The sequence below is a fragment of the Carassius auratus genome, chromosome 31 (assembly GCF_003368295.1).
Source record: "Carassius auratus strain Wakin chromosome 31, ASM336829v1, whole genome shotgun sequence".
NCBI lineage: Eukaryota > Metazoa > Chordata > Actinopteri > Cypriniformes > Cyprinidae > Carassius > Carassius auratus.
The window spans coordinates 3,562,771-3,587,937 of NC_039273.1; the positions used below are offsets into that span (position 1 = coordinate 3,562,771).

Consider the following 25,167-nt stretch of genomic DNA (forward strand, 5'->3'; position numbering starts at 1 on the left):
TGTAATTAAACAATTGGATTATTTAAGTACATTTTACAAAACTATATAAAAAAGATATCTTTCTTCTTTAAAAAAATCACATTTAATTCAATGTGTTTCTTGTCGCTTCTTTGTAATAGATTGTGACATTTACAAGCAATTTCTATGTAAATATTGTTTCTATACCATTTTTTTCAGTGTAACTTATTGTTTTTTCTTCCTTTCTTTTTTTTCTTTCTTTCTTTCCATCCCTTCAAGTCAGTTTAGCACATGTGCAGGGATGGAGCAGATGGTTTGGAAATGAGCTGCTGTGAGGAATCTCAATCAGTGTGTAGTGAGACACAGTGTGCAGGTGAACACACGAGGGGGACATCCTCTCTCTGCAGCAATGAATCAACAGCTCCCTTTACAAACAGACTCAACAGAGGCATTCCCTATATTTGCCCCTGATATTACAAACATACATCTATGCTAATCTGTCAGTGGAAGTGAAGGATTCCTTTAAAGGAGGTAATGTATTGTTTAAAGATAAAATTCTGCCATTTTATTTCTGCCGGATTGAACACTTGAGACACTTATATGCTTCAGATGGATTGTCCTCGACTATTGCCTGTGTTTTATGCAGTATGCTATCTATAATTGTTTAAAAATATCATGTGAACTCCTTCACATTCTTTTTATTCAGTTTATCTTTTATTTTTTAGCATTTTTTTGTGTAAATAAATTGTCTGATAATTATTTTTGTAGTGTGATAATATCAAGGAAGAAACTATGAGGTCAAGATTGTGATGCAGTATTCAAAAAGTGTGCTCCGTTGCATTATGCACTTAGTTGTGATATGAGATATGCACATTCTGTAGTTCGCATTTGCCAACCATAAAAATATCAATTGCATGTAAAAAAAAAAAAAAAAAAAAAAATCATATTATTAATTATGAATTAACAACTACCGAGAACGAAGGTCTCTTTACAGTGCGCTCCTCAAGGAGTTTTATAAATAAGGTTATTTGGCTCAGCAGTCCACGTGTAACTCAGCCCCAGCAAGAACATTATTACAGACCAAAACAACTGCCAAAAAACCGTTAGAGGAATATGCCAAACTCCATCATCTTCTGGAAAGTTTTACAAAGTTGCAAACTTTAGAAATTAAAATTCCATGTTGATGTTTATGAAATGGGGATTTATCTGGAATAACGTTATATTCTGACATCCGTTTGTGCCAGGTTTAATGCTCATCAACTACTGGACTGACTCTAACATCCCCTCAACTTTAAGAGATAATCCATGTGATTTTTAGTACTGGTGTGTTTTTGACATGTAAATCTTCAGGAGGCTAGACTAAAGGTAAAATGTTCTATTACATGCTAAAAACTGCAAACAAATATACACTATGTTCAAACGTTTGTGTCAGTAAGAAATTAATCTATATAAGTATCTTTTACTTACCAGTTTATTTGATCAGATTACAATAAAAACAGTAACATTGAGCAATATCATTAGAATTTAAAACACATTTTATTTTTGAATACAATTTAAAACATAAATATTCCTGAAACAAAGCTGCATTTTCAGCATCATGACTCCAGTCTTCAGTGTCACACAATGCTTCAGAAATCATTCTAATATGCTGATTTGCTGCTCAATAAACATTTCTTCAGTGTTATGCATAATATGTTTGCAGAAACCATGATACATTTTGTTTCTAAATAAATTTAGTTTAAAATAGATAATACATAAATGTTTGTAGCTACTGTTGTTTGTTAAATATTTATTGTAAACATGGCATTTTTCTTATTCCTTCGAAAATAAATTAAATAAATAAAATACTATGGTTTTACCATCACTTACAAAAAGGTATCGAGAAGTATCGTGGTTCTAACAGGGTTTTGTACACAGTGTTTCACGTTATTACAAAGCAAGTACCAGTCTTGCTATTTACTGTATGTACTTAAAGTCTGTGACAACTGACCATGGTGTCATGTCTTAAAAATGGTATCAAGGTATTACCACGGTACTTTTTGGTTAGTGCAAGACAAGTACGCCCCATTTACAGCAATGGCATATCCTAGACTGTTTTATCCACAACGTTAATTTCTGTACAAGTCAAACACAGCTTCGCATTACACAAAACAGCTTCAGGAAACCCAAAACATCACAAGGACATATGCAGCTTCACCCACACGCTTTATTATAACCCCTGCTATTCTCACATCCGGGATATGAAACATGAGCAAAGACGTGGAATGTTACTTTTTTTTTTTTTTCTTCTCTCACAGGCGCCGTAATGATGGAGTAAAAAGCATCACGATTGGTGGATGCGGCGAGAAGAAACATAAAACCCCAGAGCGTATCTTTTGCACTCCGGACGCGACGCGACAAACGCCAATGAATCCAGCGCGTGCTTTCGGTCATCAGTGAAGAACTGAAATAGAAAAAAAACTCTTGAACTACAGCGAAAACATCCACAGACACACAAGAGGCTAAAAGTACACAATGGTCGCTGGCGATATGTGTCTCTCAGACAAGCTTAGCGCAACGTCGCTTGCGTGACAGCTCGCTGGCCAATAGGAACCTCCAGCGGCCCAGCTGCGCTCAGACGCGTCCAATGGCGAACGGCAGAATACGGGCCTAAACGCAAGTTAGGCTGTTGTTGCAGGCGGCCAGCGCTAAACTTCACCAAATAATAGCTGTTTGTATTTTGGCTGCCGCAGTAGCCATTTTAGGTAAGCACATCTTTAAACTTTTTAATTTTAACGCGTCGGGCGCAAAACCGCATGGAGTAGGTGGCGCGCGGACGCGTCAACTCTCACATCCCCTCATGAATGAACTGCTCTTGTGCGTTAGGATTAAAGAAATTGCTCTGAGTTTTTTTTCCCTTCCCCGACTCCCACCCCCTCTAATTTTTTATGCATTTTTCTAAACTGTCATGGCGTTTAGTGTCCTTGGAAATAAATGCGGAGAGAGGAACGCGTAGGTTTTTAGGCTAACTGATGTCCGGAGCCGGTGTGTCCAGGTAGGTGAGGTCGCGTTTGAGGGTTCCTCCGCGGAGTTTGAGCGGCTCTTCACGCGTGTAACGCCTAAAATATAGAGCACCGTTGCCGTGACATTACAGTTAGCACGCTGGCTAGCGCCCTACATGGGCTAATATATATGGGACACGATGTTAGGCTTTTTATAAGAGTGTTTTATGAGGCAAGTTTGGCATCTGTTGAGGCACACAGCATCCCATGCCTGCTATCCAGTACTAGGATCAATGTAACTTCCAGCACTCATGTGCTTTACATCCACTCCTGGTTTGTGTTATATCCCTGTTGAAATTAACGTGTTATTTTATTGTTTTTTTTTTGTCACTAATACGAAAGCATTACTGTAGTAAATGTATGCTTTTGCTTTTTTGAAACAATGAAAATGCCTCAGTGCTACATTGAATCTGTCCTAACTCCAGTAATAGGTTAGTTAGTATCAAGGGGCCCAGCTGGTTAATAATTTAGCCCTTTTGAAATGAATGTGTTTATGTGGATTTATATATCTAATGATGATGCATAAGTGTCAACACCTTTTTTTGTTTTTGTTTTTTTGTTTAATACAGTGATAATGCATAATCGGTAGTTTGCCACCTGAATTACTTCATGCAATAGGTTAGTAAGTATTTGCGGTCCCACCTGGTCTATGATATGAATAATGTTGCATTACTGTACAACTTAATGGATGCATTTTTAATTCAGTGACATCACAGGTAGATTGACACCTGTTTTAAATCAAGGAATGGTTTAGTTGGTATCAAGGGCCATTGGGTTTCTAAAGTAAACCTTTTGAAATGTATGGGTTCATATGGATTTATATCACAATTGATGTTGCATTAAAATTTTATGCTTTACTTTTTTATACAATTAATTTATATATATATATATATATATATATATATATATATATATATATATATATATATATATATATATATATATATATATAAAATATAAATTGCATGACAAGCAGAAAATGAAGTCAATTAAATAGGTTGCAAAAGTTGAGAAAACTTTAAGTGCTCATAATCTGTTATTAATTCAAGTCAAGCAGTAAACAAATTTTGCTTTTATAATCTTATGTCTTGGTGAAGGGTGGTGATTGTTTAAAGCTTTTTATGTTAAAGCTTAATTATTAATTATATTTTTACTCCAAAGCAAAAAAAAAAAAAAAAAATGACTTTGAACAATTGTAATGTATAGCTAGTGTTGAATATATATGTTTTATATTATTTATTGATGTGATATCTTAATATTGTCAGCATTTTCCCCCTACTATTTATTAATTTATATTTATTTATTTAATAGTCAAGAATGCAATAATGATATATTAGTTAGAATTTCCTTTTAGATTTTGTTTTGCATTTGGAATTGAACCACATTCTAAATGCTTCTATTTACTTATTATTATAAAAAAAATATGCATTGCATCCTTTCTATATTCATGGTTCCTTGTATCTCTGTATTCCAGAGGCAGACAAAAAGATCAAGAAAAAATGAAAATACAAAAGAAGGACAAGCAGGTCGGTGTATCACATGTGTTTTTGTCAGTCACTCTGTGAGAGTTCCCTCTATCTCACTCTCTGTTTCTCTCACCGTCTCCCACACTTTCATTATTATTGCAAAATTAGCATAAGCTTTAGTTCTTGCGTTATAGCTGTACTTCAGAAAGATCCTTAACCTTATTTAGCTTACATTTTGTCTTTACTGTTTAAAGTGTTGTTTGCAGTATTTGTTTTCTAAGCTTCTTGGGTAAATAAACTTACCCTGATGCTGAACATTCAAAATGTAATTGTAAATTGGTTTTATTTCCTCCCAAAATACAGTTTTGGTTGTTGTTTTTTTTTCACAGTCCAGTAGATTTAATTGAGTTCTCAGCTATGTTGTATTGCAATATCAACTTCGTTACTCCTACAAATTGTTGTCATATAGTAAGTATATAGAGCTATAAAAGTAATGTGGATAGCATAGCTTGTCTGGTCAGAAGAAATTGAAGCAAAATGTTGAGTTCATAATGAATTTTTTTCAATTTTGATTGCAGGTAAATATGAACTTTATCAGAGTTGTGTTGAAATCTCTTCTGAAACTCTAGAGGAGACACATGTGGAATAGTATTTTCAATAGAAGACATTTGTTTGCGCACAGCTTTACTTTTTAAATCAATGTTTGTTCATTTTTGTATTAATTTTTTTATTAGAATCAGAAAACGGTCTGAACTTTTGATGACTTTGACCTTAAATTCAAGAGAAAGTCATGAAAGGCCTTGCATTGGTGTGATTTTAGTGTTTGTAGCATGGGTAAGGTGTGTTTTTAAATAGACAGTTCTGTTGGCTGCAGCATGTTTATAGTTGCTAAGCAGCTTGCCGTGTTATAATAGAATGTGCACTTGTGCGCATATCTGCATTTTATATGCCTTTGAATGATGCTCATCCAATCAGAATTATTTGTCATAACGGTCCATTTTATAAACTTGGATACTCAAATTACTAGGGAATTTTTGATTTGATGATTCAAGGCAGATAATTTCTTCATAGCCTAAGCTAATATATAGCTGTGATTTTTTTTTTTTTTTTTTTTTTTTTTTTAAGGAAAGCATTGAAAGGAAGATATCATTGAAATCTCTGGAGGTAGATTCAGAAGTTTCCATTTAAAGAAGAATCAAGAGTTTTTATTTTGACGGTCTGAACATCTGTTGAGTATCTGTTTGACTAAACTGGCCATAGCACCTCAGTTACTCCTCCTCTGAGTCAGATGCTCTCTAGAAGAGTAGGTACTGCCGACAAACACTGGCTGGTGCAATGATTGCTGTTCTACTGGTAAATGCTAAAATTTTGAGTATAATATCTGTTGGCATGTTGTACTAATGTGCTGTCTGCAGCACCTACATGGTATGACTTAAACCCAGCGTAAACTCTGCACACAAAGTTGCAAGAAGTTTAAATTGATAATTTTGGCAATACAGTGACATTGGAATGCATTACTGCTACATGTCCAATTAATGTGCACCTTCTGTGCCACTTATATTACAGCTTTGGCATATATTTATTATAGGCGTTTTGGGTGATCTAGTCACATGTGGTCACTCAAGACCTGGTGTTAACGTGCATCTTAAAAATATCTCCACTGACCAGCTGGATTCATTGCTGGATGGTATGATTATTATTATTATTATTTATTTTTTTATATCTTTTTATATCTGCATTTAGCAATTTATGCTTTGTGTTTTGAGGGGCAGCTGTGGCCTAATGATTAGAGTTGTACTTGTAACCCGAAGGTTGCAGGTTCGAGTCTCTGTGCTGGCAGGAGTTGTAGGTGGAGGGAGTGAATGAACAGCGCTCTCTTCCACCCTCAATACCCATGACTGAAGTGCCCCTGAGCAAGGCACTAAACCCCAGTTGCTCCCCGGGCGCTGGATATATAGCTGCCCACTGCTCCGAGTGTGTGTGTTCACGGTGTGTTCACTTCTCACTGCTGTGTGTGTGCACTTGGATGGGTTAAATGCAGAGCACCAATTCTGAATATGGGTCACCATACTTGGCAAATGTCACTGCTTCCACTTTCATGAAGTGAACATCTCAGTGGAAAATCACATGTTAATATTGTTTTTAATTTATAAAAACATTTAACAGCTTTGTAAAACAATTCCAACTCAGCTTCTTAGAAAACTGATAAAACACTCGGGAAAGCTGAGGAACACTTAGCAAAGCTAGGTCTTATGGAATAAACTGAATTCTAAACTCATATTAAATACTTTCTGGCAACTCCTAAACTTTTAATGTTGTTCACAGTTTTTCGGTAGCATTTTGGATATGTATATTTCATTATTTTACAGATGAACGTTAAATATCTCATGGATATTTCTACAGAAATGACTCAAATCCTACACTAAATGTAGTTCTGTGTCCTGCATATTAGCAGTACAATTCATTTAATGCAACATTAAGATATAAAGTTACATTAGCAATTTTTTTATTTCTAGATCTGTGTATAGTTGTGTGTTTTTTCCTAAGATCTGAAAAAGTTATATAAAACATGATGCATAAATTCTGAAATCTTCAAGACTAGCTGCTATGATTTACTATGTTTAAAATCATATCCATGGATTTCATTAAACACAAATAAAGTATGTTAAACAGAGCTAAGAGAGATTTGTGTATAATGTGTGTTTGAAATCTGCGGAAATCACCAGTGTGGACCTGCACAGAAGACTTAACCTCCATACACCCCTTACACTTCTAGATGAGGATGTAGAGATGATGGTTATGTTTAACTCTGTTTAATGTTTTGCTTTGTTAATGTTTGATTAGGAAACAATGAAATTCCATAGCAGTTTTCTATAAAATCCAACAGTAGTACTAGTAAAGGAGGTGTGAGGTGTAGCATTGTGTAGAAAGATATTCACTGTGCAGTTTGCGTGATATGCTTTTGTACATCTCGATGCAATTTCTTTTCTAACTTGTTTTGATTTTCAGGCTGGCAACATGCACCTAATCATGCTAATTGTCTTGCAATCATTGGCTGTGCTTCGAAACGTTAGGGGAAAACAAAGTCAAAGTTGAACATTACCGCAATATGCTTCAGTCTGCAGAGTTCAGTGCATTGGAAAATGAAATCGGTATTTAAATATGCCTTAATGTGAATTCGTCTGTGTGGTAAATTTTAATTAGTCCATAATTAAGACGTTAGAAAAGATTACCAAAAAAGTACAATACAGTATTTTAAACATTTGTATGAACTCCCTTTTATCATGCATCAGGTATATCTATGTATCCTGTGTCTGTTTCCACACTTTTAAGATCATAGTAATTATTACAAAGAATCAGTTGTGATATTTATGAATTGTGAATAAATCCCAGCCAGTGTTGTGATCATGCACTAGTTGAACATAAATCAATGTCAGCATCACTCAAACTCCTCCTGTCTCTTGTGCTCCCCCCTCGATCACTATCGCTATTCACTATTAGACATGGTGTGTTGTAGTAATGTTTTCCTGGTTTCAAGAAATGTGCAGCATTTCTCACCTTTATGTGGAAAACCACTCGAGGACACTTCTGTGAATCTGTGGGATTGTCAGCCGGATCAGAGAGGCTTGTGGTCTGATGTCATGCATGCACTGGGATTTCTTGAAGTTAAGAACGGTTCTATGTCAGGAGTCAGTGCTACAGTGAAGCAGTAAACTTGGATGAGATAAACCTTTCTTGTATATTGGGATTCATGTGATTCAACAGTGTGACCACGTTTTTGTGATCTGCATTTTAGAGGGCAGCACTTTGGAGACACCAGCAGATTATTGATGACTTAAAAAGAATGAGACATTAAAAGTTAAGAAAGGATGAAGAAGTGCTTTCACACTCTGGTAGATTCATGCCACTATCATTCAAATTATCTCATCTGCATTTGGATTTGAATTTTGGTGGTGTCAAAATCAAACTAGGCCGATTTAGTTTTCCCTTCCTGTGCTGCGAGACCAGTGATTTAAAGGGCTCTTCCTAAGCACCCTGAGAGCTTCGTTGTCAGGCCTCTCTGAAAAACCAGCAGGGATTCACACCAGCTTAAACTGTTATTTGATTTTGAGCAATTTAAAATCACTGCAAGTTGATAAAATCTTAACATGCCAAAGGAGGCTTGTATTTTATTAGAGGGGTCATATAATGCGATTTCAAGTCTTCCTTTCTCTTTGGAGTGTGATTAGCTGTTCGTGCATCAATAAGATCCTTAAAGTTGCAAAGACTAAAGTCTCAAACCCAAAGAGAGATTCTTTATAAAAGAAAATGCCTCATTTAAACATGCCCCAACATGTCTACATCACTGTGTGGGTAGATTTGAATAACGCTGGCCAAATGTTCACGGAAAGAAAGAATTAATAACTTTGAATCTCGCTGTTGCCACCAGCGCCATGTTGTAGACATACGGTTTTGTTAGCGTAAGCAAAAATACTTTCTTTGGCCTTCCAAAAGAGGACACAACTAGAAATCAGTGGTTAAGTTGTATTTACAACATGGTTCAACCCAAATATTCAGATGTGTGCGGCACATTTTATGAAGGACTGTTTCCTGATCCTGGGAGAGAAGACTAGAATGCTGGATGTTCTTACTCACAGTCTGTTAGTACGTTTACATAATTAAAAGATTTGCCACCGATGATTCAAACACAAGTTTTGAACCTGTGTAGAGTACCGCTTGTTTGCCGTTTCTCCGATCACAAATGCAGACATGTTTTTATGTTTACGCGGCGCAGTGCAACACAACGGCGTAAAAAGACAGTATAAATCATTATCATCCATAATTATGTCCCCACTATATGCAACAAATGCTTAGTTTGTAATTGGTTTTATTGGTTTTGTCTTGCCATGCTGGTGTTCTGACTGGGTTACACATCACAGTATGTTAATCACACGCTTGAAGCATTCATCCAATCACAAGGCTCTAAATAGCTGACCAATCAGAGAACACTTTCTTCTTCAGAATGATGAGCTTTGTTTAAAAAAACAATGTGTTTCAGAAAGGCGGGGCATAGAAGAGAAACAATGTACAATATGTGAAAATAATAAGTGTTTTTGAACCTTAAACTGCATAAATATTTCATTACACAAAATATACAAAATAATGTTATTTTTAGCGACATCAAATGACCCCTTTTATGTATGTGCATATATTCAAAGTTTGGGGTCAGTAAGATTTGTTTTTGAAGAAAGAAATTTCTATAATTTTCCCCTGAAAATATTAAGCACAGCTCTTTTCAACATTGACAATAATAATAAATGTTTCTGGAGCAGCATATTAGAATGATTTCTGAATGATCATGTGACGCTGAAGACTGGTGGAATGATGCTGAAAATTCAGCTTTGCATCACAGGAATAAATTACATTTTACAATATATTAAAATAGAAAACGCTTATTTTAAACTGATAATATTTAATAGTTTTTCATATATTTTTGATCAAGTAAATGCAGCCTCGATGAGCATATGAGACTTCTTTCAAAAACAAAATCTTACAAACCCCAAACTTTTGTACGGTGGTGTAAATAAGTAAATGGATGAGTTGGAGGAGATAGTTAAGTGTCCAAAGTACATGTGATCTTTTTTTTATTTTGTTTAAAAGCATCCCAATTTGCACCTCATGAAGATGCTATTAATTTCTAATGTGTAAAAGAGATGGATCACAAAAAAACTCTTGACTGAATCCTGTTGATGTTACTGCTTTCTCATTTCCCTGCCTGTTCTAGCCAGCACTCCTAAATAACATTTGAAACGTTGTATTTTTATCACTTCTCATTTTATTGCCTTCTTCGCTTCGATCACTTTGTTGTATTCATTGGACCAAAATGATTGCTAAAATAACAAATGTAAATGTAATAGGTTGACTGTAGTCATCTAGTCATCCAACAAACTACTAGTCAGCTAATAGGACTTTTCCTCCCTTATTTTACCCTTTTTTTTAAGTCCGTGTGTTGTTGTATAGTATTTTATAGTGTGCTCATAAACTTTTGTTTTTTTTATGTTTTAAAAGACCCATACAGATGGTTTGCATTGTTTGTTTGCTGTTTTTATTAGCCTACTGCCAAGAGCACCACAAGTTGTAGATAACTTGTCAAGTGAAAATAGTCCAACTTTTCTTGAGACCCCTGCCTTTTGTTCTTCTCTGTCTAGGTGTTTTGAACACAAGAACACATCTCTTTGTTTTCATTGAATAGATGGTGTCCTACTCATCTGCCTGTGACCATCAAAGTATGCAATTCATTTTAAAACTATTTGGACTTAGTTTAGGGAGGTTTACCGTTACAGAGGTTTAAAGGACCAAAACAATGAATTGCAGTTGCATCGCTGTCGTGCAATTGATGGAGAGGAGGATGTATGTTAGCAGGAGTGATGTGTCCATGTTTTAAAAAACACGTTTGAGCAAGGTGTGTTCGGGTTTGGAGCTGGCATCGACTGAACTGCAGCTGTCATGTTTGGGAGTTGGGAGTTGGTATTGATTCATAGGGAAACGCGTGTATGTGTGTGCGCTTGTGGTTGGCAGATTTGCCTGGCAAGCATGCATACTGCAGCACGGCATGGGAATAGTCTGCAGTGTTTTTGCGCATGCTTGTGTGTATGCACGCTTCCATGCTTTTAAATGTACGGGTTTGCTTGCAGATGCACGTGATGCATAGAGAAACCATTGGAAACAAAAGGTAAATGTAAGGGCAAAAGTGAAAAGGGCAGTTGCAGGAAGTTGTCATTTACTCCTCCTGTTACTGTACAGTGAAGTTAAGTACAAAAAGTAGTTTCCCCCCCCCGATGCAGATATCACAAATATTACCTTCAAGAACAATGAGGTTGATGCTTTTCAGACCCCAGAAAGGAAAGGGTTACCACGGAGACTGTGTTTACGTTCCCGCTTCCCACAGCTTGGTCCCGAGCCTGTTGCCATGACGACGGCCCTGATTCCAGCCCGCTTGCTTTGGAAAGCATGTGATTCATTGACATTATCCCCATACCTGCCTGCAGTCGCATGCTCTGTTGGGGAGTGTGTGTGTGTGTGTGTGTGTGCCTGTGTCTGCCTGCACATGCGCACGCTGTTCCACATGTGTACTTAAACGCTAGGCGCAGTTAAAAATAAACGTGCTTTGTGGAATAAGAGGTATAAAGCTAAATGTGAACCAGAAACACAAAGCTCACATATGGCACTAAATTCTGTTTACTTCATCCATGTGTTTTCCTTTTGAAGGAGGAGAACATTTGTATTTAATCTGCCCTTTAATGTCTCATCACTTGGTCATCTTGTGGTTTCACTTGATTGAAGAGATTTTTCCATGTCTTATTTATGAATAGGCACATGTAAATAAGGTTTCAGATGAAGTGAGCGTGAACAAGGATTGAATACATAATAAAGCTCATTATCTTTGTGCCTTAACAATGTCTGTATTACATGCATTGCCCTGCTTAGGGAATTGAAAAACTTGAGTGCTTTTTCAAAGAGCTGTAAATGGATTACAAAGTTAACCGTGTGAAAAAGAACCCAGTTAATTTTGCATTCACACTCTCCTTGGCCTTGAAAGTGGACTCGGATCTCTCTCCCTTTTTTTAAAGTCCATTTTAAGCTTTGTACTTCATAAATAAATATATGTTTACACACACATCTATGTATGTGTAAATTGTGTTGGAATAATAATACTTATGAAAGTTTAATCCAGCCAAAGCCAGCATGAAAATGCCCAAAACATAATTTAATTTGATAACCAGCAAACTAGAAACTCATGATGGTTTTAACTGGTCAAATCTGAGCTAGATTAGTTAGTCTACACAGTTTAGAATGTAAATGTCTGTTTTAAAAAGTTCCAGTAGTTTGGGTTAGTTTAACTATGAATGATGAACTGTCTTAGATCTGTCTGATTTAAACAACGCAAATAGTGTTTAATTAGAGGAGCACGTTTTTAATCAAACTCTTTTGTTTTTCCAGATGTCTGCCACCCATGGACTAAAGCACACTCCATCCGCTGCTGCCGCGAATGCCTCTGACCAAAACGCACAAACTACATTTCCCATCGGCCACTTGGGCAAAGAACAGTTACGGATCATCGGAGGGCCGCCCAATCACTGCATGGCTCACCCAAAGCACTCTGGGTTACGGGAGGCAGGGCCTGCGGCCAGCAGTCATAGTCTCCGCCCTTTATCAATCAACAGTGAGGAGGATGATGGAGGGGGCGGGACCAGGGTGAAGAAGAAACGAAGGAAAAAAGACAAAAAAGAGGCAGAGTGGCAAAAAGATGAAGAGAGCAACGCTAAACCAAAGAGAAGGGAGCAAAAGGAAGGGAAGGAGCTTCTTCCGAGAAAGACAAAGGTGGCGAAGGAACAAAAGGATCATAAGAAGAGGGAGCCAAAAGCCCAAAAAGAGGTCAAAAAAGTTAGGAAAGGTCAAGATGTGAAAGTGAAAATACAGGCCAAGAACACTGCAACACATCCGCCCTCCAAAAGAGGGAGGAAGCCAAAGTGAGTTGGTAGAAATAACAGAATAGTTGAAAAATTCCTTTAAATGTACAAACACTACCGTTAAGATGTGTGTTATGCTTACCAAGGCTGCTTTTATTTGATAAAAAAATAGTAATCTTGTGAAATATTACAATTTAAAATGACTTAAAATGAAAATAATATGCAGAGCTTATTCAGCATCATTCCTCCAGGCTCTGTGGCACATGATCCTTCATTAATCATTCTAATATGCGGATTTGCTTCTCAAGCAATATTTCTTCGTATTATCAATGCTGAAAACAGTTGCATGATATTTTTTTGGGAACCATGCTGTCTTTGATGAATATGAAGTTAAAAATATAAATGGTAAATGGACTGCATTTATATGGCGCTTTCAACAGACCACATGGCCATCCAAAGCGCTTTACAAGTTGCCTCACATTCACCCATTCACACACTCATTCACACACCGACGGCGGTGTCAGCCATGCAAGGCGCCATCCAGCTCGTCGGGAGCAGCTGGGGTTAGGTGTCTTAAGTTAAAAATATATATTTTAAGTTAAAAATATAGCATTCACTGTTTTGATTTGCAATTGAATGTGTCCTTGCTGAATAATTTCGTTAAATATAATGTTCACTCAGTATTTTTGTGCTATTTTGACAGTGTAGTGCTACTGTATATGTGCTTTATGGCAAGACATATGTGGCACACTTGGAGCCTAGTTTACTAAGAGATCTCTTGGAGAGCAAAAATCATGTCTCATTTCAGTAAAACGCATCCTTTACATGTGACAATTTTGTGTGTATTGTCTCAGCACTGTTCTTGCTCAGCTCAATCAAAGATCTTTTCATATGTTGATTGGGTGAAATGTGATGCAGCGATTGTTAGTGTTACAAGGTGAATGTAGGTAATTATGTATTTCCAACTTGAAACCAAGGTCAAAAATGAAACCTGCAACCATGTGTAGGGCTGTTTGACCTTTTGGCTATTTTTCTAGCATATTTGGAGAAGTCAAAATACATTTAATACAGTCATTCATAAGGAACTCAAATATGTAATTTTCTCCAGTGTTGCATTAAATAATATTTTGCCACAATGATGGCACTTAAAAATATACTTATGAACACAGAGTTTATGCCAATCATCCTTTGTAATTAGATGCATTCACTTTTTTAAACTTCCTTTGACTACTTGTTTCTCCCAAAGTAAATAATTTAAATACAATTTTATTCAAGTTCTGCAATCCATCAAAACCGTTGCGCTACTTGTCCACTTAAAAACTGCTCTGCAGATGTCAGTGTTTTGTACCATTATATGACCTGAGATTTGTCAGTCGAACAAGTCATTGGGTGGTTAGTGTTAAGATCTGTCAACTTGTGCAAAGCTGTGGATGTAAGATGGATTTTCAGAGTGTTTTGTTGCTGTGTTATGCAGAGAGCAGGGTGCCATGCCTCCGGAGAAGAAGAAGAAGGGAAAGAGGAAAAGTGATGCTGTACTTGAGATGGTGGAGAGTGATGACACAACCTCTCTCAGCACGCTCGCCACTGGCGGTGAGGAAAGCATCGACCCTATTGATAACACTGTAAGTTCTCCAGAACCAATATACGTCCGGCATTTGGGTTTCTCCTGAGCAGAACAGTTAATCTTCATCTGTATTTATACAAATACGAAATCTTAAAGATCATGTTCAAAGTTATGCTAGGTTTAATAGAAGTTTCCTAGAATTATTTGCCTGGTTTTATACAAGTAACAGTTGCATGTTATCAATTACAACGAAAACTAGGAAAGCACAATATTGCTTCCATATCAGTTATCAACCGCTGCTGTCTTTTTCTTTTTTTTGGTTGATATTGTATAGTTAATTTTAATGTTATTTTCCTGCTATTTTGACATTTAGTTTAAATTTCCATTCTCTTAAAATTGTATAATCTGGAATTTTGAAACGTGATCTTTTCTGTGGAAGGATATTCCGGACTATTTTCGAAAGGAATTGCAAAATGTATTTTCAATTGCATTTTCCATATGTGGATGCGTAAATAGTGACATAATCCAATCGCAATTGCAAATCGTGCATTTCTACTTGCATTTTCACTTTAGCAAAAACAAAGAGCAAAGGAAGGAAGAGCAAAGTCCATTTTCAACTGTACTTCCCAAGTCTTACGAGTTATGAGCCTGTCATATTTAAATAGCAATAATAATGACTAAGTCTACTTTTTCACTTTCTCTGTGTTGCGCATGTAACCTGCCAAAACTCCAATGAAATCACGATCTCTCACAGTTTACACTCTGAATGATGCAAGTGCAACCCGCCTCTCCTTCTACTTTATTGTACAAGATTTGCAATTGCATTTGGATTGTCACGTTATGTTGTGTTATGATTGTTAACATTAAATGGGTTGCAGTATTTTTTTCACAAACACATTTTCCTATAATTCAATTAATTGGGAATGGATTTTTGTTGTTAATTCATTTAAATGTTTTTGGTAATTGTTTTCTTTAAAATATGACAATAATGTGTAAATACATCTCTCTCTCTCTCTCTCTCTGTGTGTGTGCAGAAGAGGCGATCAGGGCGTCAAGTGAAGCGACGGAAGTATAACGAAGATCTTGATTTCAAGGTCGTGGATGATGACGGGGAGACCATCGCCGTGTTGGGCCCGGGCCGAATTGCTGCCATGTCTTCCTCCACCCTCGCCTGGCAGGCTGAGGTAACAGTGACAACATCTGCCATCATGCCACACCACAGCCCTGCCCTACACACTAGAAACATTCCCACCTTCTTTCTTCCCAGGAACCCCCTGAAGATGAGGCTAATATCATTGAGAAAATACTCTCAGTGCGAACGGTCAAGAAAGAGGTAACGGGGTCCAATTGCGTTAAACTTACAAATGATGGATTACTACATCCAGGTCTGCAATCATTTTTCAAGTTAACACAAAAATAAGGAACTATTTATTATATGTGACCCTGGAGCACAAAACCAGTCTTAAGTCGCTGGGGTATATTTTTAGCAATAGCAAAAAAAAAATATTGCATGGGTCAAAATTATGATTTTTCGTTTATGCCAAAAATCATTAGGATATTAAGTAAAGATCATGTTCCATGAAGATATTTTGTACATTTCCTACTATAAATATATAAAAACTTAATTTTTGATTAGTAATATGTATTGCTAAGAATTAATTTGGAAAAATTAAAAAAAAAAAGCACCTTCAGATTTTCAAGTAGTTATCTCGTCCAAATATTGTCCTATCCTAATAAACCATACATCAATGGAAAGCTTATACATATATATATATATATATATATATATATGTATATATATATATATATATTCAGCTTTCAAATGATAAATATAAATCTGAATTCTGAAAAATTGACACTTAAGACTGGTTTTGTGGTCCAGGGTCACATATGGCCTTGATTTACACCACGATACAAAAAGTCCAGAACGCTGAATACACTTTACACTGGGGTGCAAGAAACATCTGCCTAAATATAAATCTTTTTCATGTAGACATCCCCTGACGAACCACCAGAAGAGATGGAGGAGTTTTACGTCAAGTACAGAAATTTGTAAGTGTACTCATGCGACTCAAACTGCTGTTGCCTTTTTGTGCTCTCAGACTCTCAAACACTAATCTTGTCAAACTGTCAGACCAAACAAGTTACTCACATTTATTGTGCAAGGCATACCTCAAAATCATTTGTGCATTAAATTATCCGTCTGCTAGAGTGGTAATACACCCTGCCTCATGGAATAATTTGCTGGATCAACAATGGTTTGATTTACAGCAAGATCTTCTGGTTTTAATCTGGAAATTACAGTATTGCAAATAGGAACAATTTACTGGGTCACATTTAACCTCAAAAACAAAAGGGATAAAAAAAATATTGCTTAAAGACCTTGAAAAAATTTGCCTTGTGGGATCATAAAAATGTATTAAGTATTTTTTTTTTTTTTTTTTTATGTAGGTTTACTGTGACGTGTATGTTCTTCACATATGTTATTAATAGTATTATAATTGAATTATACAAACCTAAAAATTGTATTACAGTGGTGAGAGGGATGGATAAACAAGACATATTGAAAACAAAATATGGTTTTAAATTAAACGCATGCATGCTAGCTAAAAGGTAAAGCACACTGTGTTGTCATTGCACATTGTAAGCTATGAGAGGTTTTTTTTTTTCTCGTTGCCAGCTCCTATCTGCACTGTAAATGGGCGACCTTGGAGGAACTGGAGAAGGACCCACGCATTAGCCAAAAAATCAAGCGTTTCAGAAACAAGCAAGCGCAAATGAAGCACATTTTCACAGAGGTGCGTCTGCCAAAACATGCTGCTATTTATTTGTGGTTCATTTAAAGTTATAACCAGGAAAAATGCAGCAGACACACGAGGATGTAAAAACTAAGATGCATGCTGAAAAACTCTTTTCTTTTCAAGTACCTCATCTTTAAATCAATGCTGTTGTCATAGACTTTCTACATATGTGTTATTTGCCTAAATCTGTTTAAGATGAAGTTGTGTTTCTCCTCAGCTGGATGAAGACCTGTTTAATCCAGATTATATTGAAGTTGATCGGGTTTTAGAGATCGCTATCACCACAGATACAGAAACAGGAGAGGTGAGGCGCTCTATCTTAAAAAACAAAGCCTATATTTATATTCACATATATGTGCACTAGTGTTGCCAAATCTTTTGATGTTTGGCTTGTTTGCATGTTAACAGGAAGTTACACACTACCTGGTGAAATGGTGCTCTTTGTCATATGAGGAGAGCACTTGGGAGCTTCAGGAAGATGTTGACCCTGTGAAAATCAGAGAGTTTGAAGAACTGAAAGAAATTCCAGAAATCAAGCATGTGGTAAGTCCTTGAATGCAAAAGATTGCATGGTTCAGCTGCAGGTTTTCACGTACAGTCCAGTCCAAAACATTTTTAGCATTTATCTCAGACTTGGAGAAGAGGTGGCAATTTCTTTTATCTTAACACAGGAAAGGCCTCTGCCTGAACAGTGGCAAAAGCTGGAGAAGACCAGAGAGTACAGGAATGGGAACCAGCTGCGAGAATACCAGTTAGAGGGGATGAACTGGCTCCTTTTCAACTGGTACAACAGGTGAAACAAACTTTTAATATCAGTGAAACATCATGATCCTATTTTAAGGTATCAGATAACTATTTAAGATAAAAACCAAGGTTAATATTAATAAATAAAATTACTTTTTAATAAATGAATGTTTTTTGTTTGTTTTTTACTTGAGATTTTGTAAAATAAAAAGTGCTAGGACTTCATGTAAATAATGATTAATCTATTTATTTTATTGATTAATTCAGGTCACATTTAATATCCTGAAAGGACTCTTATTTTAGTGTGATCTAGTTTTCTGACACAATGTCTGAATTGTCTTTTAATCTTGTAGGATTTTTGTCTGCGCTTATAATAATAATTTTTATAAATGACCAAACTTGAAATACATTATTATAACAAAAACTAATATTAATAAATGTATAGCATATTATAACATTAATATATCAGCATGTAATTAACTTTATAATAATTAACAGCTCTAGCTAAAAGCAAATGCAATTCTAATGATCTTAATTTTTTTTAATTAATTCCATAATGTTATCCAATAAAAAGCCTGATAACTATCTAAGAAAATAATATGTATAGTGATAACGATCACAGTTTCATACAGCAAAAAGATGCCAAGAACTGCATCAAATCTAAGATGGTTAATTAACTCCTCGACACCTGAACATGTTTCTCTTGATGTAGGAAAAACTGTATTCTGGCTGATGAGATGGGGCTGGGGAAGACCATCCAGTCCATCACGTTTCTCTATGAGATTTACCTCATGGGTCTGAGAGGACCCTTCCTCATCATCGCCCCGCTCTCCACCATCACCAACTGGGAGAGAGAGTTCCGCACATGGACTGAAATGAACGCCATCGTCTATCACGGCAGCCAGATCAGTCGGCAGATGATCCTGCAGTACGAGATGTACCACCGAGATGAACAGGTGGGGCAAGCTGAGCCATTTCTTTATACTTTTATTGCTTATTTGTGTATTATGTGCTGACAATTTGTATTAAACAAATCTTCATAAAAATATTTTTTGGATTTTTAAAATGTGATTGGATGAGTCGTATAGTTATTAAACCCATCACAAGTCTTAATAATAGCATAATACTGAGAAATTGATACTTATATATTAAATTGTTCATTTACAAGACATTTATAATGTTACAAATAATTTCTGTTTCAAATAAAGACAGTTCTTTTGAACTATGCATCCAAAAATCCTATTAAAAAAAATCAGTTTCCACTAAAATATTATAGAACTGTTTCAACATTGATAATAATACGAAATGTTTGCTGAGCAGCGAATCAGCATATTAGAATGATTTATGAAGGAAACTTGAGTAATTTGATCACAGGAATAAGTTACATTTAAAAAAATAGAAAATAGTTATTTTAAATTGTAAAAATATTTAATAATATTACTTGTTTTACAGTATTTTTTATTAAATAAATGCAGCATCAGTGAGTACAAGAAACATTAAAAAGTCTTACTGACCCCAAACCTTTGAACAGTAGTGCGTGGCACATTTTAATAATAAATATCTAGCATATTCATATCATTTTGGTGGTGTTTTTACCCAAACTGTGGTTAATATCTAACCTTGCTTTACACCTATTTTACTACAGTGAGGGGATGTGGTATGCATAACTTTATCATTTTTATTACAGTGTATACAATCAGTCTTTCTGTTGCTCCTTCAGGGAAACACTGTGTCTGGCCAGTTTAAGTTTCATGGCATCATCACTACATTTGAAATGATAATGGCTGACTGCCCAGAGCTGAAGAAGATCAACTGGCGCTGTGTGGTGATCGACGAGGCCCATCGGCTAAAAAACCGAAACTGTAAACTTCTGGAGGGACTCAAACTCATGAACCTGGTAATTTATTTTTTTTGCTCATTTTTAGATCATGAAACATGCACAGACGTTTTTGGCATGGGATGTAAGCGTCATGTGTCATTTTAGAATATCGACTGCTCTACAAATGATTCAAAGAGTTCAGGTCTAAATGCAGAAAAGGAGAAGTGAAGCCATCTGTGAGCTAAACTTCAGTGCTATCTCTTATGTACACACCTAATTTATCTGCCTAGTTCTGCTTCACTGCATTTACATGCGCACAGAGCGAGTGATCTCATCTCTCTCAAATTACATATTACTGCAGCCATGGCCGGTGTGTGCAAACTGAACTACATTTGACGCAGTGCCATTTTATCCAACAAAATCTTTCGCAGCTTATTAGGTTTTCACAGATGCATTTTGATATACAGTGGTTTAAAAAGTATTTGGACGCTTTAGCCACTTTGCAGTAGTGTATGACATCCAGAAAGTATTTAAATTGGGTTTTCACTGTATTTAAATTTGTAAGTAAATGACGTGTTTTGATATTTTATATATAATGCATTTATTTTTAAGTGAGACTTACTGTCCGAATACTTTTTTTGATCCACAGTATACAAATGTGCCCTTATGTCGGAGTCCAGATGGGTGAGAAAATGTTCAGCTTAAAATGTACATAGATATATAATGTTTCTATGCGTCTTCTCTCTTAAGGAACATAAAGTCCTTCTCACAGGAACCCCTTTGCAGAACTCTGTTGAGGAACTCTTCAGTCTGCTTAACTTTCTGGAACCCTCACAGTTCCCTTCTGAGAGCACTTTCCTGGAGGAGTTTGGAGACCTGAAGACAGAAGAGCAGGTGAGAGCTTGATTGGAAGCTTGTTATCTTTCCTTATTGACTAGATAAACATCTACACACCTTCACCTCCAATTGTCTGCTCCACCTTGATTAAAGTAGACAACATCCTTAGTAAAATGTTGTGGATAATGCCAAAAAACTTGTGTTAATCCCAGAACTTATTTTAGGCATTTAACCAAAAACCTTTGAATTTGGAAAGATGGAAGTGGAAAATGCTCACTTGCTTCCAGGTTTTAGGACTCAGTATTAAGCCATATGGCCTGATTATTATTGAATGATTATGTGGCAAGCTTTAACCTGAGAAACCTCAACATATCCACAGGTAAAGAAACTGCAAGCCATTCTGAAGCCCATGATGCTGAGGAGACTGAAGGATGACGTGGAGAAAAATCTGGCTCCTAAACAGGAGACAATCATTGAAGTGGAGCTCACTAATATTCAGAAGAAATACTACCGCGCCATTCTGGAGAAAAACTTTGCCTTTCTTGCCAAGGGAGCAAACCAGCACAACATGCCCAACCTCATCAACACAATGATGGAGCTTCGCAAGTGCTGCAATCACCCGTACCTCATTACAGGTGACATCTGGTGTTCAGATCGAGTGTGAATATGAAATATCTTGGTAGCAGTTCAGTAGTCACACCTCTAATTTATAGCGTGACATAGTGTCCCATCTTCCTTCTGTCAGGTGCCGAAGAAAAGATCCTTGAGAGCTTTAAGAAAACCTACAGTTCTGATGCTGCAGATTTTCAGCTGCAGGCTATGATCCAGGCTGCTGGTAAACTAGTGCTTATTGACAAGTTGCTGCCCAAACTGCTGGCCGGAGGACATAAAGTGCTGGTGTTTTCCCAGATGGTCCGGTGCCTGGATATACTGGAGGACTACCTCATTCAGAGGCGGTGAGACAGCTGCTTATTATTCAGTGACATTAGTCATACTTCTATAAAAAAAAAAAAAGTGTTCAGCTGTTTTTGAAACTGTAAGTGAATGAGGAAATAGTCAGAACTTGGTTTACTTCACTTGTTGCTTTTTTTCAGGGATCCCACATTACTGAAAACCTCTTCAAAAAAAAGTCATAAAGATTCCTCTAATGAAAATAAAATCTAGTTATTCTCATGTCCAATATATATAGAGAAATAATTATTTTTATTCAGCAAGGATGCTATAAATTGGTCAAAAATGACCATAAAGACATTGTTACAAAAGATTTCTAAAGCAGTTTTCAGCATTGATTAAAAATTTTTTCTTGAGCAGCTTTGGCAACTCAGGAGTAAATTAAATTTTATTACATTAGAAAATCATTATTTTAGATTTAATAATATTTCACAAAATATTTTTTTATTTTACTGTAATGTTGATAAAATAAATGCATCCTTGGTGCGCATAATTCTTTTTTCAGAAACATCGTCCCGACCCCAAACTTTTTTATTCATCAAAATATTTCAAATGCATGGCTGAAACTGTAAACAATGATATGAGAGCTATGGTGGAGAAAGAGTGGGATTGGTAGTTTTCGTGCATAAAAGGTATAGATATGAAAAGGAAATGTCTTTGTATAACACTTGTAGGTATACATACGAGCGTATTGATGGGAGAGTTCGAGGGAATCTACGGCAGGCCGCCATCGATCGCTTTAGTAAGGTAGACTCTGACCGCTTCGTGTTCCTCCTCTGTACACGAGCAGGAGGTCTGGGCATCAACCTCACCGCCGCTGACACCTGTATTATATTTGACTCTGACTGGAACCCGCAGAACGACTTGCAGGTGAAGACATAGATCTTTTTTTGTACAGTATCAGTGACTCTCCTCCAGTAGCCATTTCCATTCTATATATATATATATATATGTGTGTGTGTGTGTGTGTGTGTGTGTGTGTGTGTGTGTGTGTGTGTATATATATGCACACAAGCTTTTCAAATATCCATAAATATTAAATTTGTTGTGAACATGCTTTGAATTCCACAGGCTCAAGCTCGCTGCCACCGGATCGGTCAAAGCAAAGCAGTGAAAGTATATCGCCTTATTACACGAAACTCATATGAGAGGGAGATGTTTGACAAGGCCAGTCTGAAACTGGGATTGGACAAGGCTGTTCTGCAGGACATCAACCGCAAGGGCAGTCTCAATGGGGTGAGGGATCCACAACTTTTAACTTTATCTTCTATTGATGAATTGAGAAAATGTATCTGCCTAAAGTGGAATAGCATATCTAAAACTTGTTGGTTTTCGTTCATAGTTCTTAGTTTATAAGGCATAGTTCACCCCAAAAGATGAACTCTGTCAACTTCTACATGCCAATCCAAACCTGTGGAGCATAAAAATAAAAAAAATAAAAAAAAAAGATCAGGACAGTATTCTCCATTTACTTTGACTTCCTCTTTCAGGTTCAGCAGCTCTCTAAGTTGGAGGTGGAAGATCTTCTCAGGAAGGGAGCGTACGGTGCACTTATGGATGAGGAAGATGAGGGCTCTAAATTTTGCGAAGAGGATATTGATCAGATCCTGCAGCGACGCACACAGACCATCACAATCCAGTCTGAGGGGAAGGGATCAACTTTTGCCAAGGTAGACTTCTCGACATACACTACCATTAATGTTTGGGACCTATACGATTTTTAAAATGTTTTTGAAAGTAGTCTCTGAGGCTTACCAAGGCGGCATGTATTTGATCAAAAATACAGTAAAAACTGTAATATTGTGTAATATTACTACAATTTAAAAGTACTGTTTTGTATATGAATGTATTTTGAGATGTAACTTATTCCTGTGAAGCAAAGCTGAATTTCCAGTCTTCAGCGGCGCATGATCCTTCAGAAATCATTCGAACATGCTGATGCTCATGAAACATTTCTTGTTAATACCAATGTTGAAAACAGTCGTGCTGCTTCATTTTTTGTGGAAACAGAGATACATTTGACCAGGATTCTTTAATGTATAAGAAGTTATAATCGTTAAACATCACTTTTGATCAAAGTAATACATCCTTGCTAAATAAAAGTATTAAATTCTTTCAAAAACAATTTTACTGACATCAAACCTTTGTGTCCACTTGAGATTTGCAAAAAAAAAAAAAAACAATTGCCAGTGTTTTTTGTTTGTTTGTTTTTTCTTGGTATCTCTGTTCATATTTTTGTGTTCAATCCTGTTGGTCATAAATATGGCAGATGAGTAGAAAAGTCATGTGAATGAAAAAGCTGAATAAGCGTTATATCATTATAACACAAGATCTGATGTGTGATCTCTGTCTTGATAGTGTTCATAATCCTTTATTATTTACCAATTCCAGGCTAGCTTTGTGTCTTCGGGGAACCGTACAGACATCTCTCTGGATGATCCAAACTTCTGGCAGAAGTGGGCCAAGATTGCTGAACTGGAAATTGACTCTAAAGCAGAAAAGGTAAAAATCTCATGATTAAGTTTAAAAGCCAAAGCTTTGCATATATGAGCTTCCTGTGACTCGGGTAGTGTAATGCAAGAGAATCAACTCCTAGACTAGAGAGAGACTAGAGCTTGTTTGAATAGCAGCAGAGTCAAAGCAGATGGGTTGCTTGAATGTGCGTGTTTTAGTCAGTTTGCATATTCGTGACATTTTAAAGAGGTAAAATATTGAGAAGGCAGCACTTTCTGACTAGTTTCTGTGTTCTCCAGGAGAGTCTGGTGATAGACACCCCTCGCGTAAGGAAGCAGACGCGTCACTATAACTCGTTTGAGGATGATGAACTGATGGAGTTCTCTGAACTGGACAGTGACTCTGAAGAACGACCCTGTCGCACAAGACGTCTCAGCGATCGCAACAGACGCTACCTCCGAGCGGAGTGCTTCAGAGTGGAGAAAAACCTTCTCATTTTCGGGTCAGTGCTTAATTTGCTTTTGGCTGCCCACTCATTCCTTCTGGGTCACCTTCTGTCGCCCTACAACAGGCTGTTAATAAAGTGACTGTTTTTGAACAAGACAAAAACTAAAGGAATTCATCTAAGACTGCTTTCTGCCATTGCATATGCAGCTCAATCTGAATGTATAAAAATTGGAGCCATAAATTAGACCATATGCAGGTAATACATCTCAGAATGATGAAATGTTTTCTGTGTGTGCAGGTGGGGTCGCTGGAAGGATATTCTCAATCATGGGCGTTTTAAATGGCACCTGTCGGAGCGAGACATGGAGGTGCTGTGCAGGGCACTTCTGGTGTACTGTGTTCGCCATTATAAGGGAGACGACAAAATTAAGAGCTTCATTTGGGATCTGATCACACCTACTAAAGACGGACACAATCAAGCACTTCAAAACCACTCAGGTTATACAAAATGTTTTTCACAACCTCAGTTTTTTTTTTTTTTTTTTTTTTTTTTTTAATCAATTCATTCATTCTTTTTGAGATGAGGTTATTCAGGATCTATTGTCATTGAAGTAAAATGGTAAATGAGTCTATTA

The 25,167-nt window shown here is 36.5% G+C and overlaps 1 protein-coding gene across 1 annotated transcript in view; it reads left to right on the forward strand.

Annotated features, from left to right (window-relative positions):
- Window positions 1-1,723: 1,723 nt before the first annotated feature.
- LOC113050242 (chromodomain-helicase-DNA-binding protein 6-like) overlaps window positions 1,724-25,167 on the forward strand; it is a 37,509-nt gene continuing 14,065 nt past the window's right edge. The window contains 22 exon segments of the mRNA XM_026213031.1: window positions 1,724-2,702; window positions 4,474-4,525; window positions 12,446-12,975; window positions 14,390-14,537; window positions 15,514-15,663; window positions 15,747-15,812; window positions 16,473-16,531; window positions 17,160-17,277; window positions 17,498-17,584; window positions 17,689-17,823; window positions 17,952-18,073; window positions 18,737-18,980; window positions 19,745-19,921; window positions 20,594-20,737; window positions 21,060-21,315; window positions 21,426-21,636; window positions 22,306-22,501; window positions 22,703-22,867; window positions 23,122-23,301; window positions 24,023-24,133; window positions 24,385-24,587; window positions 24,831-25,030. Coding sequence (XP_026068816.1) covers window positions 4,499-4,525; window positions 12,446-12,975; window positions 14,390-14,537; window positions 15,514-15,663; window positions 15,747-15,812; window positions 16,473-16,531; window positions 17,160-17,277; window positions 17,498-17,584; window positions 17,689-17,823; window positions 17,952-18,073; window positions 18,737-18,980; window positions 19,745-19,921; window positions 20,594-20,737; window positions 21,060-21,315; window positions 21,426-21,636; window positions 22,306-22,501; window positions 22,703-22,867; window positions 23,122-23,301; window positions 24,023-24,133; window positions 24,385-24,587; window positions 24,831-25,030 — 3,529 coding nt within the window. The 5' untranslated portion in view covers window positions 1,724-2,702; window positions 4,474-4,498.